Raw genomic sequence first — 18,951 nt, forward strand, 5'->3', positions numbered from 1 at the left:
TTTTTTTAACAACTTAGTTAACAAGTATGTTTTTTTTAAATGGATCCCCACGACTGATTTATTGATCAATCCCCAAGATTGATTTCGTGGAAGTTCTGTTATTGTAAATACAGTTTCTAGACAAGACATTCTCATGTACAAGATAATATATTTGGCTACACTGAAAGCTTCTTCAGTTCATCAAGTAGTTCCTGTTCTCGGGATAGTTTCTCCAACTAAAATTATCAATATTTAAAACCAAATTATAAAAATGTTTTAAAAAACATTTGTGTAGTTCCTAACTTCACTTGGATTTGTTTTTTATTTACTTAAATGTTTATTTCTATTTGTTGAAGTGAGAAAGTTATCTAATAGTATAACAAATCAAATTAATAATGCAGTATTAGGGTTGTAACATTTTCAGAATTTTTAATTACACAAGGAAAAAATTTAAAAATTTTACATCGAAAGGCAAGCTTTTTTATCCTTTTTGATATTTTCCCCCCAAAACTCAGATATTTCCCCCTAAAAATAAATTTTTCCACAATCTAGCACTAAAAACTTAAATATTAAAGTTGGTTTAATATTATCAGCTGTACCTGGTTTTTCTCTAAAGGTTTCCCTTGACCCTGCAGTGATTTTATTGATTGTATAGATCCTAGTTTCTCCTTTATCTTCTTTATCTTCTTCTCCTTCTCAGGGTCGAATAGTAACCCTGCAGCTCCCTGATAATTCAATAAATCAATCAATCAAAAAACCAATCACTAAATTACCTTATGAACAGTGCAAGCAATAATTTGAGAAATATTTTTTTTTTTTTTCAAAATATGACACATTTTAGTGTAGCCTGTGAATATATAATACTAGGCTTTTAAACTTCCCGACCCTTTTCTTATAAATAATAATTTTAGGTTTTAACTATTGCTTTGAAAGTCGGCCATTTAAAATCATTTTTAAATTTGGCGGAATTTTCTTTTCGAATTGGCGCATTTTCAAAAAAAATCCAACTATTTCCCAGGACTTCCCCTCCCCCCCCCCCNATTTGGACCCAATCGGTTCAGCCGTTTTTGTCGTTTATCGGTTACAAACAATCAAATAGACAATCCGACAACAATGTATATATAATATATATAAATCGAGACCTTATATGAATCCTTGTCCTGGTGAGATAAGCCTCCATTTGTTTGAACCTTGTTCCCCACATTCTCTTCTTGTTCTTCGTCTTTCTTCTTCTTGGCAGCTTCACGCCGCTTCTTATTCTTCTGCGCGGTTTTACTAAAATACAAGGGAATTATTTTTCACCCCCAGTGTTGAATGATTGAGCGGAGAAGAAACAATGTTTAGGATTTTTAATCGAGGAATTAAATAAATGATTTTAAGGGATATTAAGTAAAATTTTGGGGTAATATATTTATGTAAAAAGGAGGGAATCATCTCGCCAGTTTATTAACTTTTCTTCCCCAGATTTTCATTAAGAAACAGAGTCGCGAAAAAATAACTTCTACCAAAAATAATACATCAATTGTATACATATTGTGTGAGAATTAAAACCTACTACCTGAGATTTTCCTGTTTCTCCTCCTTCTTTCCTTCAAGGAAAGCAATTGCTTTCTCCTGCTCCTCATCATGTAGTTTGAAGGTACTGAGTGTACCTCTAGCTCCAGGTGGTCTATATACCTGCTTGGAAACCTGAATATTTGTAGATATATCTAACAGTAGAGGGGAAAGAAATCAGGAGTTCTGGTATTTCCTCTCAAGTTTTACCCAAAATAGAGTTGGACATCATTCTCACGGTTTTGAAGGTTCCAATATGATAAAATTATTGCTACACTTTAGTCTAACCATGTTTTATGCCCTGACGTCGCCAGATTTTCAAAAACTTTTTATTTGCAAGGGCTGGAAGAACGAGGAATTTTAGGTGGCTCTGACGAGAAAGTAAAGAGAATGTGGCTCGGACGAGAAATTGTTGTAGTCAGCGTTCCTCTCCTCGGCTGACTGTATACCAGAAACTAACATATGGCTGGTTGCTCTGTATACCAAAAACTAACCTATGGTTGGCTGATCTGTATACTAGAAACTAACCTGTGGCTAACTGTATTCCAGAAACTAACCCTGGGCTGACTGTATACCAGAAACTAACCTTTGGCTGGCTGGTCTGTATACCAGAAACAAACCTGAGGCTGACTGGTCTGTATACAGAAACTAACCTGTGGCTTTCTGCCTCTGGTCTGTATACAGAAACTAACCTGTAGCTGACTTGTCTGTATACCAGCAACTAACCAGTGGCTTACTGTTCTGTACACCAGAAACTAACCTGTGGCTGGCTAATCTATACAACAGAAACTAACCTGTGGCTGAGTGGTCTGTATACCAGAAACTAACTGTTTAGAAATCTTGAAAGGAGGAATGGATTCAGGAAGTGCAGACTGCCAATCAGTTTCCCAGAGTTCATCAGGAGGAGAGAATAGTTTTTCATGAATTAAACTTCCAGAATAATGCCAGATTTTATACCCATTACCAATCCTAAATGTTTTCATTGAATAAATTTTAAAATTAATCCCACCCGTTACCAATTCTAAATAATTTCATGAATGAAACTATCAGAATAATGCCAGATTTCGTACAAGTTACCAATTCTGAATAATTTCATGAATGAAACTATCAGAATAAGGCCAGATTTTATACAAGTTACCAATTCTAAATAATTTCATGAATGAAACTATCAGAATAAGCCAGATTTCGTACAAGTTACCAATTCTGAATAATTTCATGAATGAAACTATTAGAATAAGGCCAGATTTTATACAAGTTACCAATTCTAAATAATTTCATGAATGAAACTATTAGAATAAGCCAGATTTCGTACAAGTTACCAATTCTGAATAATTTCATGAATGAAAATATCAGAATAATCCCAGATTTTATACAAGTTACTAATTTTAAATAGTTTCATGAATGAAACTATCAGAATAAGGCCAGATTTTATACAAGTTACCAATTCTAAATAATTTCATGAATGAAACTAACCAGATTTTATACCCATTACCAATCCTAAATAATTTTATGAATTAAACTTCCAGAATGATGTCAGATTTTATATCCGTTACAAATCCAAAATATTTTCATAAATTAAACTACCAGAAAAGGCAATTTTTGTTGTTGTAGATTTAGCAGCACAACGATATCCATCACAAAAGTTCTGATCGTGATAAATTGTTTGATTGATTGATTGTCTGAGATTAAAAGATTGGTCAATACCTGAGTCTGGGAGCACAGGTAGAGGTGACAATATGCTGACCGTCAGGGTTCCATTTAACATCTGTAGTATCGGGAGCATCAAAACTTGAGATTAGAGTTCGACCAGATACATCCCACATATCTATCTTCCCTCTACACACCATCTTCTCAACAAAATTCAAGGAAGTTCAGAGGGAATTTTGTTCCATTAATAAATCTAAGATTTATGAAAAAAAAATTCAGCGGACCAAAAGTATNAAGCATCCTAACTTATGAAAGATTACAAAAAAAACTTTAACCTGTTGTAAATGATGCATAGAAATTTGGAAAATAAAAAAAAATTTCGGGATTTTTTTTAAAACATTAATAATGCTTAAAGAAATAATCTGAAGCTGGATCTGGATCTCTATATCCAGGAGTCCGCAGTCCGCACCAAAATAAATTAATCTTTTGCACCGATTACATCATTTACAATTGTTTTGGGACAAGATTGTGTTCCTTAGATTTCCAAAGCCTCCGATCATGAGAATACTAGACTGTGGATTAAACATCGCTAAATTCTTCGGTCCAGTCCCAAAATCAAAAACTGAACAGAATAAATAATTATCTTTCAGATGGGACCGAATTTAATGAATTTGAGCTACGTCGCTTAACTATACCAACTGCCGGTTTAAATTTGTGTCACGGATTCAAAGTTAAAAATAAAGGAAGGATTTGAATCGGTAGTTCATATGCATTTCAAATTCATTTAATTCGGTCAAAGGGAGATTTATTTATCATATTTAATACACTTAAGTATTCAATTGCAAATATTATTAGCCGCAAACTAGATTTTTCGAGAAAAAGTCAAATGTCAATTGTATGCTATTCATGTTTTTTACATTTTATTAATTCTTCTGTGTTAACTGTTCATAAATAAGAATGGATAAATTATTGTTTATTGTTTACTATGTGTAAGCTGTCTTCTTTTGAGCTATGGCGATTCAAAAACAATATTTGATATACATAAATCCAAATCTCAAATACACGTCCCTTCATTCTACTGCTCTCTACCATTCATTATACTCCTCTCTACCCTTCATTCTAATCCTTTCTATCCTTCATTCTACTCCTCTCTGCCCTTCACAATAAAATGAAAACTTTTAAGCTATACTCTACTTCATCGTTATCTTTATGTTTATTCTCATTCATCACCTAAAATTGAGTAAATTATTCCTACAATAGCTATAAACCGGATGTTAATGTCTGAATTGGGCGTGTATAGATTATACGGTGGATTTTACTCCGCAATTCCTCGCATTTTACTCCGCAATTCCGCGCAACAGAATTTCTATTTAAACCCTAATATATATTGTATACCTGCATCTCCCTTGTTATTATACAATGATGTTCTGGCCGGCATAAACCCATAAACTACAGCGAACACATCTCCCTTGGGACTCCAGGCAACAGAATATATTGGTCCTTCCTTCTTCAACTCTACCATACAGGTCTCTCCTTATATCATGCTTACTGATAAACAGGGGTGTATATCTTCTTGACAAATCATTCCCCCGCCCTTTTTGAATTTCACCTTTTCCTCAGAAGTTAGGTATGTCTGAGTAAAAAGTTTCAAGATCAAAAAAAAGCTTAATGTCTTATTTTTCATTACCTCCCCCTTAACACCGGAGATGGAGTAGTTCTTAAAATTACTCCAAATACAAATAATATATTCATATTTTTTCCTTTAAAATTTCTAAAATAAAACCTCTAACATACTGAGAAAAATTTATACAGTCTGGGGATTTTAGAAAAATACCCCAAAACAATGATAAATAATAAATTTCTCAAAAAAAGATTAGGTTCAAAATGATTTTGCACTCGAAATCTTCTAAAAATCAAGAACAGAATTTAAAAGAAAATAAATTTTAAGTTATCCAGTATCATGCCTTTAGTTGTCATGTAGTGAAGTTGCTGTTTCCCGTAGTATGAGGCTCCTGTTTTATCAACCTCAGCCTGTACCAGGAGCAGGACACCTGTACCAGTGGAGTTCCACTTTATGTCAACACTGTCAGCTGTAAGTCAGGCAAAATTATTTAAAAATTAAAGATTCATATAAAAAATTGCGGAGAACTAGCTGCCTCCATCTTGTCCAGAAATGCATTAAAACTTAAGATGAAAAAATGAAAATTAAAAAGTCGTCTTCAAAATAATGAATACTGTCTATTCTTACCAGAATTGTATGTAAACGTAGTTTCAAGTGACCCTAAATTCAAAGGAACAATGCCTGAGATTTTCAGCGTTATCCTTAAAGCTTTGTCTGATCTCAAGTATAAATAAGATTAGATATCCACTGTATAATAAGATTCGATATCCACTGTTTAATAAGATTAGATATCCACTGTTTAATAAGATTAGATATCCACTGTTTAATAAGATTAGATATCCACTGTTTAATAAGATTAGATATCCACTGTTTAATAAGATTAGATATCCACTGTTTATTTTCATTTGTGGTTTCTCTGTATAAGTGACTTCCACATTTCTAACTAATATTCACAGAAATAAACAATTTCGAGTCAAAAAAATGACGTAATCTTACACATTTTGATCAGTTTAAGGTTTCAAGGGTACCGTTGTAAATCGGTCATTGAAATCTTTGAATGAAGGGTCACTAAATGTGAGTTTACAGTCCCATTAATGCACAAACGACGTGCAATGTCAAACAGCTGTGAAGTCAACAATGATACATCAAAATAAGAAGCTTTACAAGAAATAATTTTGTTCCTTGGAAAAAGCTCTTGTTCGCTAGCACCTAAAATAATACGTTTTTTAAAATAATTTTAGAAACCAGGTGTTTACTAACAAATAAAATTTTCTTTTCTTAATTGCGTCTATACTTTCACTAGACANAAAAAAATACACAGTTATCCTTATCTTTCACGGAAGTATATAATTTTTGATCTTATCCATCCATCTTGGTTTATAAAAATTGGACCTTCTTCCTCGATCTCCAGTTAATCATGGTCTTTATTCAAATTGTTACTTTTCCCCCTTTGCATAATTTCCACAATTAATCAAAAAAATTCTCCAAAAATTCCGAGCAAACATTCTCAATTGGGGAAAAAGTTTAATTTCAAAATAGGATCTGCGTTTCTTTCAAGAGAGCAAAGGCGCCACAATTTTTTTCAGATCTTGTGCAATGAGAAAGTTGGTCTATTTGAAGGCATTTTGGATCAGTCCAAGGGAGCCGGCTAAGTGTACGAGGATCAGAAATGTAACAAGCCCGATCTTGTGCAATTCTGACCGCCTAAGGCTGAATATGAGGTGTTAGGTACTTTCCCAATAGGATTTCCTCCAAGTGGCAGCTTCCAAAGGGTATTTTCCTAAGTGGCAACTTCCCAAATGTACAATTTCTCAAAGGTTAGGTTAGGCCTTCCAAAGCGCCGCAGTCTGCAATGGGGGGCCGAGCACTGTGGCTAGGACAGACTTGGGAAGTTGTCGCTTGGGAAATTGCACAGTTGGGAAGTTGCCACTTGGGCAAATACCCTTGGGAAGCTGCCACTTGGGAAGCTGCCACTTGGGGAAATCTTTTGGGAAGTACCTAACATCTGTATATGACCCTTTACTGTTAAGATATCATCTTATCTAAAAGGTTATAGATTGAATAACGAACCTGATTTTCCCCAAAGTTAGGAAACTGGAAAAGTTTACAGAAGCTTGGTCCACCTTTGCTTCCGGGAACATACGTTACAACATATGGTCTACCTGCAATACAGAATATAATTATAATTTTTGATGAAGGGGTTAAATATTTACACATCCCCCCCTGGATTTTTATATTGTAATGAAAATTTTAAAAATGCAAAAATAATAATCAAAACTCTAAAAAGTATATCAGACGGTAAAAATGGGCTGATTTCAAAATTTGTCTCAAAATTTTCCGTCTTCTGATTGGCTATTCGGTGTATGCAAACGACACTCTGATTGGTTGAATTTGGAAACTTTCCCGGATTTCAAAATAAAGATTACATTAATCAGCCGATCAAAGAAAAGAGAAGATCAAGCATTGATCTCGATATCCACAATTTTAAAGTTTTTAAATAATCTACCTCCCCAGTTAACGTCCTTTAACCCCTGTAATACCTGGGGTTGGTGACATACTAAAGTCTGCAACCTTCTGCATATGGATCTTGTGAGCTACCGTGCTGAAGTCGTTGTTTATGTAGAACTGAACTTCGTTATTCACATTCCTAAAAAAACAATTTTTGAAAATAAAAATAAAAAAGTACATTGTAGAACTGAACTTATTTATTCATATTCCTAAAAAAGATATTTTTTGAAAAAAAACGTTGCATCAAAGAAAAAATCTTAGTTCACTTCGTACCCAACCTGGGACCGGATTTAATGAATTTGAGCTAGGTCTAGAGACGGTTCAATAAATATGTGATAACTACAGATAAGTATACGGTGGGAAGTTCAGCGACCTAGCTCAAATTCATTAAATTCCGTTCATTTATACACTTTGTTGTCACTAATTGAAATATTATGTTCCAAATAAATGGTGACCTGATTTAATAAGATAGTTCCATACTGAAAAATAATTTTCACTGACAATTGACAAAAAAAGGAGTCTAGAAAAAACATCATGATTGGAGTGCTATCTTTGACATCTCATCGGAGACCCATAGCTTTCTATCGGAAAACTAAGAATTTCAATTTTAGACCAGAACTTTTCATCAGAATATCACATACTCCATAAACAAGAAAATGTTTGGTTATTTACATTTAAGAATCTTAAATAGAATCTCAAATCGACGGTTTCCAATAAATAGAAAGAATGATATGTTCTCTTAAGGAAAGTATAAGATTTACCCCCCCCCACCCAGTTGATTTTTGAAATTTTGGGAAAATAAAAAGTTGGACAACAAAAAGTAAGATTTTTCATCCTTTAGCATACTTTTAACCCAAAAATTTATTTATTTTAACCTGGAAATCATTAATTTTCCCCACTTCAGGAGGAGGAGGGGGGTGATTTTGCAAGAAAATATACATCCCTGCAAGGTGTTTTTTTTTACCTGATCCTGTGTTCCAGACATGAAGATTTGGTCTAGGTTCTTGACCAGCTGTTTGTGAATACTGTTCCCAGGTTGATAAATGGGTCGACATAGGGGACCATTGGAGAGCATACACCTATATTATATTATAAATAGAATAATTCATTCATCCCCATAGATTTTCACATGAGTGTATGTTTTTCTGTTTATATGAGCTTTCATTGGGTTTGGGGGAAAAATGAAGAAAAAGGCAAGAGGGAAGGGAAAAGGAGGAAGAGATTCTTGGCATCTCTCCAAAAAAAACTTGACAAAAAAACAGTATCAGAAATACTTTTAAAAAAATCTTAGTAGGGACCTTGAAGATGACCTTTTTAATGAACCAAACAACATAAACTACTAAAATCCAAAAATTTTCTCTGCCCTTTATTAAAATATAATAATTCTTTGAAGTTTAAAGAAGAAATAAATAGAGTAATTAATTCATTCCTATATAATTTCATGCAATATAAATCAAAGTTTATCCCAAAATGTTAGCTCTTAGGAACTATTATCAAAAAGATTCAAAACCAGTGTTTAACGTGAAATTTTATTTTTCTCAGAGGCTGTCAGCGTAATTTTAAGCGAACCAGTTAAATCGTTTACAAACGGATTAACACGGAGGAAGATATCGTCGTTTTTCAGTTCAGAAACTATACAGGGTGTCCCACATCATATCGGATTGTTATTGGCTCTAAATTACGATTTTCAAGACTAACAAGAAAATTTAAGGAAAATGAATCGTTCTAGAAAATTGTATAAGGCCATTGTGAAAAATTTCTGGCAAAAAATGCTAGGTTTTTCGAGTATTGTGTGCGTATTTTTGGCTTTAAAGCGTGGAGATAATCCGATATGATATGGGACGCTTTGTGTAAACTCTCCCTTTTCTCTACAAATCACTTTTACAGAAAACCGTGATTTAATTATTAATTTCAGACAGAAAAACATGGATGACAAAAAGTTTTAAGTGAACCATATGAATCGGATAAATTACTTTTTGAATGCAAGGTTACTTGAAATTACGTGGACAGTCCCTTTAAATAATTAATTGTGAAGAAAATATTACCTTTGCTGCGTCAATTACGACTGAGACCCTCCAGACACCATCCTTGACAGATGCAATCTGGACAGTACTCATGTTCGACCAAGCTAAAAACAATAATAATAACAATGATAATAACAATAATAATAACAATTGTTCAGTTTGTTGGATACAGGGTATGTTTAAAGCAGTGTATGATCTGGATCCGTTGGATCCGCAATATTTGGCTTCCTGTATCCGGATCCGAATTCCGCAATTTGGCTTCCTGTACACGGATCCACAATATTTGGCTTCCTGTATACAAATCCACGGATCCGCAATATTTGGCTTCCTGTATCCCGATACACGGATCCGCAATTTTTGGCTTCCTGTATCCGGATACACGGATCCACAATATTTGGCTTCCTGTATACAAATCCACGGATCCGCAATATTTGGCTTCCTGTATCCGGATCCACGGATCCGAATTCAAGGGGCAAAATATCAGCCAGTAACTAGCTACCTAGCTACAACAAACAAAAAATATTTTGCTCTCAAACCCCAATTTTGAACTATTAAGAAAAGAGAGATTAAAGTAAAATAAAGTAAAGTAAAAAATTATTTATCTATGAAATATAACAAGAACATACAAAATTAAGTGTTTAAGGATAAAATATTTAAAAACATCTAAAAAATAACTTGGTTTATTTAGTAAAATATTCTTCTGCCATGATTTGTATACCTAGTCTGGTCCCGTCATGAGAGAATTGGAAAACCTTGCATGATTTACTCTCATCAGGCTGGAACCCCTGAACATAACATCAGAATTGGTGCATAGGACCCATTCTATCCAGTAGTGGCTGAAATCCGTGCTTGAAATAAGATCAGAGAGTCTACCATCCCTTTATATAGAGTGGATTAATAACGTAAAATCATTTGAAAATGAACATTTTGACTACAAACTTATTTATATTTGGCAAAAGTCCATGATGATTTACAACCCTTTCTGGTAAGTGCAGGGATATTCATTTTCTTGGAAACACTGGACATCTAAGGGCAGGTTTGTCCACCTTTTTTGATACTGTTTTCTCAAAAATTAATTTATTTTCCTTAATTTAGCGAATAAAAATATTTTTAAAAATCTGTGCAACCTTACCTAACATGTAGGAAAAAGTAATTAACATAGGGGGAGTGATTTTTGAAGAAAATATCTACCCCTGGTTGTCCTAAGATCATTTGTCCTACAAATCATTTGCCCTCCACCTTATTTGTCCTACAGAGTAAGGGAAAAACCAATTGTCCTACACTTCATTTGTCCTACAGAGAGGGGACAACATGATTTGCCCTACAAATGATAACATCATTTGTTCTATAGTAATATTTAAAAAGTTGAATTTAAAAATAGAAAATCTGCAAAATAATTTTGCATACCGACAAAGGGTGAACAATTTCAAAACTTTTCTTTTAATATGTTAAATAATACGCTGTCTCTCACCTTATTATGAGTAAGGTTAGGTTAACACACATTCTGGACGGTGGACCGAGCGCTGCGGCCTCTTAAATGTTAAATAAAATGTTGTGTCACCTTATTTTACACTAGGTTAAGACAATTTCTGGGCCGAGCGCTGCGGCTAGGATGGGCTAGGAGACCGAGCGCTGCTAACTTTTAAATGTAAAATAATGTACTGTCTCTTCTTTTGACCCTAAGACGTTATACCCTTGATCAAATATTTGACCCTAGATCGTTTTACCCCATGTCGGAGAATCTTATTGAAATATCAAATTATGTGTTATATTTAATGAATTTAATTATATGAAGGAGTAAAGGACAAATGATATTTTTCATTAACTGTAGGACAAATGATGTTTTCCCGTACTGCAGGACAAATGATGGTAGTACACATGAGCGTAGGACAAATGACATAGCGCCGTTATACCTGGTGTATAGCAAAATCTGAAGGTTTCTGAAGACAGAGCCCCCTTGAACCTCTCACTACCAGGCTAGAGCTCATTGCTAAACTCTGTAATAAAAACAATATTTCCGTTACATATTTCAAAATAATGCAGCAGCACATATTTTGTCTAGTATAAAAATATAAATCTAGAGATAATTTCAATTCAATTCACCAGGGATTTAGTTGTCGACTAGGTAGTGGGTATAAACTCTTAAAAGTCTAAATATAATATCACAATCAATTTCAATCAAAAACAACAATGAATCAAACTTAATCAAAATTCTAACGGTTGACTAAATACCAGAAAATTAACAAACAATTTATCAATTTATCCGTCCTGAGGATAGACTACTCCCGCCTGGGTCCGAATATCCTGCATTATCTGCGCTATGATCAGAGTTTCATCTAGACTAATCAAAGGAGACTCTTTCAGTCCATCCAGTAAACATTCCCGGACATGCTGAGCCTCGAACGTCATGTTCCCACCGTTCCCGTAGTTAAAGGGTAAAATGTTTCCAGTGGGAAGAACCCAGCTTTGTGTTCCTCCAGGGGTCTCGATCTCTGTAGGAGTCCACATTGGATAGCAAACCTTGATAGTTCCTTTGGTTCCAACTATATAAGCTTCGTCGGGTAAATCAACTTGACTGCTGGTTACAAGGGTGGCGGTTCGATTCCCACTGTAAAGCACGGTTGCAGATGTACTTTCATCAACTCCTCCGGGACCGAGATGACCTCCAGCGATCACCTTTTTAGGGGCAACCTTTCCCATCGCTAGGGAAGCCAGCTGTACACAGTACACTCCAAGGTCCAACACAGTTCCACCTCCCAGTTCCTTGGTGTGAAGTCTGGTAGCTTCTATCTTTTTCCCAAAAGTAACAAAAACGTTCTTAACTTCTCCGATAGTTCCTTTCTTGATCTCATTCTCCACCGCCTGGTAGGCTGGTAGACACCTACTCCAAATAGCCTCCATTAAAAACAAGTTCTTTTGACGTGCAAGTTCAACCAATTCAGTAGTCTCCTTCATGTTCATGCACAGGGGCTTCTCACAGAGTACATGCTTCCCACCCTCCAACATTAGTTTAGCAATAGGGAAATGTGCAGGGTTAGTAGCTCCGATATAAACTACTTCAACCTCAGGGTCAGATACAAGACTGTCATATCCCTGATAAGCTTTAGGAATCTTGAAAGTGTTTGCAAATTTTTGAGCCGACTCTAGACCTCTAGCGGCAACCGCTACAACCTGGTGATCTGAGGCCGGAAGGATTGATATTGCGTTCACGAAATCATGACTGATTAGACCAGAGCTGGCTATTCCCCATTTTGTAGCCATCTTATATACCTGAAAATACGTAACAAACAATTATATATAAAAAGTCGACTACTGTATACAAAGGGTAATTTCCTAAAGATGGATTTTTGGACCCCCCTCCCTCCACCAACCCCCCTACCCAAAAAATGTACATAATTCTATATGACGCCGCAGCGACCGGCCCAAACCTGTCCTAGTCGCGGCACTGAATTTTATTTAACCTCACTAACCCTGAAATACAAACTAATTGTAAATTTTCTATGATGGGGGAGGGGGCGGGTCCAAAACTCTTTCTCTCGGACTATGCAGTACGAAGAACATGAAGAGTTTGTCGAAGATAACTTGGTAATATCCTAGATTAGAAAACGGTTTCAAATATACCAAAGTGCGTACATAAAAAGAAATAAAAATCACCACAAAGCTAAGCTACATCAAAAAAAATGAATACTTTAAACAAGCAGTTTAATATCAAATGCTCTAGGTTCGTGGGTTTTATAACAAGCTTTTTAAGTTTCCAATGATGACTGGAAATTATTACAGAACAATGCCGCTACAATTTCTTCACCGGTTTCATGACTTGAAAATAAAAACAAAGACGACCGTTTTCGGAAGATTTCGTCTGATGGCATATCGATTGAACTAATGACTAATTAAACTTACAATAACTTGCACTGAATGAACTAAGGAATGCTATAATTTAAAAAAAGGGTGTATTCAGGAATTTGTCCCGGGGTGGGGGCTTACATTTTTCCTCTTTTAATGGGAGGGGGGGGGGATATCTTAGCACGTCCGTTTGGGCCAAAAAAAACCTGGAAAATATAGACTTCTCTGATCCAAGGACTGAGCCTTCATAGCCACCCCTCTCCCCCCTGGAAAATGTTTAGCACACCTAGGGCAATTAGGGGGAGTCAGAGGGGGGATCTTCTGGCTCCTTGAATTATATAGATATTAGATTATAAGAATTTACTTATAAAATCCATTTTTTTTTACTTAAAAAAAATTTTCAACAACAAAGTAAAATAAATAAAAGATGAGAATCACAAAAAAGCGACACGTCTATTCAAACTACTGATTATCTGTGTTGTTAGCTTCTGATTGGAAACTGCAGCAAGTTAATATAAAAAACTTTTATAGATATTTTTCGAGGTGTGATTGAGAACCAGAAAAAATGTACAATAGCTATAGCTAAATTAAATTTGATGTTGGTACAGAGTGTCCCATGAAACTTGACAGTTGGTGAATAGTTTAAAATGTCTTCTTCCATAATCAGTTAAGGTGTTTATACTAAAGAGAATGATAAAACTATTATATGGCAATCATATTTTAGTAAAATTGATTTTGAAGGAAAATAAATTTTGAGGAAAAGATGTTTTATTAACGAAATAAACTGCAAAATGTCTTTAATATCCAATATAATATATGGAAGAAGATATTCAAAACTAATCACCAACTGTCATCGTGGGACACCCTGTACAACACAAATTAATTGGGACTGTTTAAATTGCACAATTGTTGTGTATCATGTTTATTGGACTATGTAAAGTCAACGGTTGAGTCAAAACGTCGTCTTCCTATTCCAGAGTTTTCTGGTCCTCATCGTATCAAAATGGATGCAACTTTTCATAGCAGTCTGCATATATGTGTATGTAGAATCATACCAGAAAAAGGCCTATAGAGTCCAAATCTGGAAATGCAATGAATGTTTGATGTTCAATAAATTGATTCTTCATTGTTCATAAAAAAATTGCCCTGGACCATTGCTAATTTTTAAATATTTGCACTCAAGCTGGTATTGGATTTGATTTTTATAGTTGTCTGCACCTTTGTTAATTTCTTTTTCTTGCAAACAGTGACAAATTTTGACAAATAAAAAAAATTAATAAAATTTTGTTAAAACATGCTGTTGGGAAAAATAATACGATTTCTTTTTCCCTTTTTTTTTTCCTTTCTCTCACTTTTCCATTTCCTCGTTTTTCTGTATATCTAGTTTGCTTTTCATTTTCCTCTTTTCATTATTTCATTCTTTCTTTTTTTGTCCTATTTTTCTGCCCAAGGAAATTGATAATTTTCAATATTAGGGCGCTTCGATATACACACATTTTTGAAAATTCGATCATCCATAAACCTTCCCTTCGGTCACGCGAGGTCCCACAAAAAATTTGGGCCCGATCGGTTCAGCCGTTTTGACGTTTATTGGACACAAACGGACAGATAGACAAACAGACATGCAGACAAGCAAAGTATACACATAGATAGTAGATACAGCTATAAATTGTTGTTACTTTTTATAGAATTTTATAGATATAAAAAAGGGAAGGGAAGTTTTGTAGTGCAATTCATAAACAATTTTAGCCAACTCTTCCCCCCCCTCACCCTCCACCACTTTGAAATTGTTTTTCCCTGTATCTGTTTCCACCAAGGCCTGCCCATGTACATTTTTGGGAAGCAGGTTTTTCTTTCTTTTGTTTTTAAACAGGAATTCTGCATAATACAGAGTTATTATTGCAAACTACACATTATAATTTAAACTATATAATGCAACTTAAAAACAATGCATGCACAATTAAAGTGATGGTCTACACAATTTCTACATTTTCTGGTCTACACACTTGAGACTGGTTTGAATTCTCTTATTTCTAGATGCTTAAACTGGTTTTAGGTCTTAACTCTCTTTTTTCTAGATGTTTTAACTGGTTTTACTACTCTTATTTCTGGGTTTTGATCATATAAACCTATATGTTTAAACTGTGTGTTATAAATTTATTTCTAGATGTTGAGACTGGTTTTGCCTCTTTTATTTCTAAATGTTTAGACTGGTTTTAACTCTCTATATTTTTAGATGTTGGGACTGGTTTTACCTCTCTTATTTTTAGATTTTGAGACTGGTTTTAAGGCTCTTATTTCTAGATGTTGAGACTGGTTTTAACTCTCTTATTTCTAGATGTTGAGACTGGTTTTAACTCTCTTATTTCTAAATGTTGAGACTGGTTTTAACTCTCGTATTTCTAGATGTTGAGACTGGTTTTAACTCTCTTATTTCTAGATGTTGAGACTGGTTTTAACTCTCTTATTTCTAGATGTTGAGACTGGTTTTTGCATCCTTGTGTTTATCTATGGTAGCAGGGGCACCACAGTCCACCTACCCTGCAGGTCTTTCAGAGGAAGTTTGCCCAAATTACCCGTATTGTGGACCTACACCCCTAGAAGTACCTCAGGTACATAGGGTACAAGTGGGGAGGCATGTTGAGGGTAAGCTACCCATCACAAGACAATAAAAAGGAAGGGGGCGGCGGGGGTTACTTTACTTTTATTGTGGACTTAAACCATAGATTAATTAAAATAACAGATAGGACACTAGATGTCGTCTTTTCATGATTTATGCGTGTTTTGTTCACAATAACCCTGAGGCAGAAGACAAAAGGAATTACACGTAGTCGGTGTAGAACAAGCTCTCTCACTGTCTCGTTCTACGCCTACTACGTCCAATTGGCCAAATTATGCAACCTATGAGAAAAACTAGAACACTAAAAACTAAACTTCTCGTGCTTGGCCAAGTTTAGGAAGAAGATTGCACCAAAAACTGTTTTATTACAGATGTTTTTGGCCAAAACCTAAAATATTTGCCTCTACACTATTTAATTAAAAAAATATTTAGGTAATTCTGAATTGTCAAACTTTCTGTTTGACATTTTTTTTACTTTTGTGAATCCCCGCTATAGCTGACTAAATGTGTAAAAACAACGTGATTTTTTACCTATATTTTGAATTTTGGACCATCAAAAACAAAATTCTTTGAAAATTCTGTCAAAAATCGTTAAAACTAAGTTAAATGATTTCCAAATTGGATTTCAAAAGAATTGTAACAATTTAGCCAAAAATGGTCAAATAAGACCAAAAATGGCTCGCCCATTTCGGAAAATAATTTTAGATTTTTTATTTAATTTTTTCCCCTAGAATTTCATATTTCATCTAGTTTTACCCTTATGCCTCCTAAAAATGTGTGGCACATATGGGCATTTTTTTCAGGGGCACCCTGGATGGGGGGGAGGTCAACATTTTTTGATTTTTCATTAGCGCATTAGGTAAAAAAATTACTTTTCTGTTTCATTTTGGAGTAATGACAATGGAATCTTTCCTTAAAATCCCCATTAGAGTTTCCGTTAAAAGAAAAGAATAGCTTAGAAGACGACTTCTATCCTCAAGTTTTTAGGTGCCAGGAGCAGCTGAAGTTATTGCAGCTCAGGAGAGAGTTCTTGCTCAAGAACGAGCTCAGACAGCTCCTGTAGCTCCTCAAGTTCCGGGTCTTGCCCAACATGCTGCTGCTGAAGCACAGGTTAATATAGTTTATTATTTTATTTTATAATTTAAGGGACTAAAGCCGGTTTAAAGAGTACTGTTGTGAATGGGGAAGGTCTTCTTTGTAAAGACGACCTTTAACGATAGTTCCTTAAAAGACGACTTTCGACATTCTCCACGTGTTTTATAAATGTATTTTGCAGGTCCTATCTGCTCAAGCTCAAGTTGGAACTGCTTTCACTGGAATAGTCGGAGCTTCGGGAAATATTGGACCCTCAGGACTTTGTGGACCATCTGGCTGTGTAGCTTTTTAATTCCACATTTTAGGAAATTGTTGATTTCTTCAAATGTTGGACTTTTTGGACTTGTGATGACCACTCAGCATAAAACCCAGTGCAATTTTGTTATTAAAAATAGAAAAATAAAATAAAGATTTATGAAAAACAAAAGTTGTTTTCAACAATAAAATTAAGCGTTTAAAATGTGAAACAGATTCCTTAAATTGAGGGTATAACCTTACAATTAAGGACCGTAATATAGTAGAATAGAAAGTTCTACGTCTGTCAAAATATGATTTTTTAATCATTTTATAGAACTCTGTGAATGAACCCTTGTTCATTTTAAATTTTAAATTTTTAAATGAAGATAGTTCAACATCAAGTTTCTAAGTAAACGCTGTAGCACTGTTTCGATTTTTTAAAAATCAAACTTCGAAAGTATTTGAGGCTTGAAGAAAATTAAAGAAGACGACTTTTACTTCTCTTTATTCTGAAATCAGAACTTTTGCGCTGTTTAAAGCAAGCATTTAAATCAATGGCGGCTTAAGGGGCAACCCAAAATACTTTTGATTTCAAATAGAAGAAACCGAATGCTGCTCACTCTGGTTATTTCGGGTTGCCCCTTAACAGTCTTTTGACTTACGGATTTGTTTATTATATACTTATTCATTCAAAATGTGTATGCCGACGAAAAAGTTTAAGGAAAAAATGCCAAAAAATTATGTGTTTAATTGTTTAATTTAATAATTTTGATTTTAATTTTTAATTTTTAATTTTTGATTTTAATAATTGTGATCGAAAGTCATAGCTTTCTGTAGTATTGACAGAACCCTTAAATCCCCGTGGGGGGGGCAGAGAAAGTGGGGGGGACGTCCCCACCCTAGGGGCACAGCATATTAATTTAATTCTTCTTCGATGTTCCGTGGTGGTCATACCCTGCAGGGATACCTTTGATTGAGTGGTCAAATTTAAAAGTGCCCACATTATAAATCAAGATCAAGCTTTCAAGATTGCTGATACTCCACACAAAAGTTCCTATTCTGATATATCGATCACGACCGAAAACTTCGAACATTTCGAACATTGCTTTCGAAATTATGAATGAAACGTTACAGGGATATCTAACTAATTTTTATATCCCGACATTTCGTTCATTATTTCTAAGAAAATGTTTGTAGTTTCTAAGTGCTCTCGATAAGTTCAAAATTACGAAAAAAATGATCGGTTTTCTTCTGACAGACAAAGTGTTACTCGCAAAATATGAGACTTCAGAGACGACTGTAATGGAATGTAAAACTGTCTGTTTCCCTAAATTTTTGATTCCTTGCTAATCTAAACTTGATTCTTTCTTTGCCCAAGCATTAAACCAGCCACAAATAGACTTTGTTTATGACAGAATCTTGAAATCATTTGGAGCTCTAGGTCGTCTTTGAAGTCTTTAAGTTTTAGGTCGTCTTTGTATTTCGAGTTTTAGGTCGTCTTTATAGTTTTTGAGGTCTAGGTCGTCTTTATAGTTTCATCCTTTACTGGTAACCCTGTAAAGTAAATCTAGACAAACACAAATATTGAATGAATTGAAAAATACAAGAAACTTAAGTATATGAAATAACAACATTTATGTACATAATTTTATTCTGTTTTTTTAACACCATGGTATATATAGTATATAAACATTATTCACACTTAAAATCAACATTACAAAATCTACGTAAATTAAAACTATTAGTATAGTGAGCCCAATAAAACTGTGAAATGGAAAGACATTTCTAGACTCAATTGATACAATTTTAAGTAGTCCAATAAT

General features: G+C 34.5%; 3 protein-coding genes across 3 annotated transcripts; 1 reads left to right on the forward strand and 2 right to left on the reverse strand.

Annotated features, from left to right (window-relative positions):
• Positions 1-82: 82 nt before the first annotated feature.
• LOC111709316 (eukaryotic translation initiation factor 2A) lies at positions 83-11,392 on the reverse strand. The gene is made up of 16 exons (XM_023482953.1): positions 11,247-11,392; positions 10,052-10,118; positions 9,355-9,437; positions 8,257-8,388; positions 7,342-7,501; positions 6,872-6,963; positions 5,983-6,010; positions 5,145-5,270; positions 4,576-4,713; positions 3,715-3,802; positions 3,238-3,369; positions 2,328-2,502; positions 1,538-1,668; positions 1,122-1,254; positions 579-704; positions 83-215 (listed from the first exon to the last, which is right to left on the reverse strand). Exons 1-16 carry the CDS (start codon positions 11,382-11,384, stop codon positions 156-158), a joined length of 1,809 nt encoding a protein of 602 aa, XP_023338721.1. The 5' UTR covers positions 11,385-11,392; the 3' UTR covers positions 83-155.
• On the reverse strand, positions 11,330-12,623 carry LOC111709298 (trans-1,2-dihydrobenzene-1,2-diol dehydrogenase). The gene has a single exon (XM_023482928.1). It carries the CDS (start codon positions 12,592-12,594, stop codon positions 11,593-11,595), a length of 1,002 nt encoding a protein of 333 aa, XP_023338696.1. The 5' UTR covers positions 12,595-12,623; the 3' UTR covers positions 11,330-11,592.
• Positions 12,624-15,613: 2,990 nt separating this feature from the next.
• LOC111709313 (uncharacterized) lies at positions 15,614-17,318 on the forward strand. Its single transcript, XM_023482948.1, has 3 exons — positions 15,614-15,788; positions 16,784-16,906; positions 17,073-17,318. Exons 1-3 carry the CDS (start codon positions 15,651-15,653, stop codon positions 17,181-17,183), a joined length of 372 nt encoding a protein of 123 aa, XP_023338716.1. The 5' UTR covers positions 15,614-15,650; the 3' UTR covers positions 17,184-17,318.
• Positions 17,319-18,951: the final 1,633 nt, after the last annotated feature.

This window comes from Eurytemora carolleeae, unplaced genomic scaffold (assembly GCF_000591075.1).
Source record: "Eurytemora carolleeae unplaced genomic scaffold, Eaff_2.0 scaffold315, whole genome shotgun sequence".
In the NCBI taxonomy this organism is placed as follows: domain Eukaryota; kingdom Metazoa; phylum Arthropoda; class Copepoda; order Calanoida; family Temoridae; genus Eurytemora; species Eurytemora carolleeae.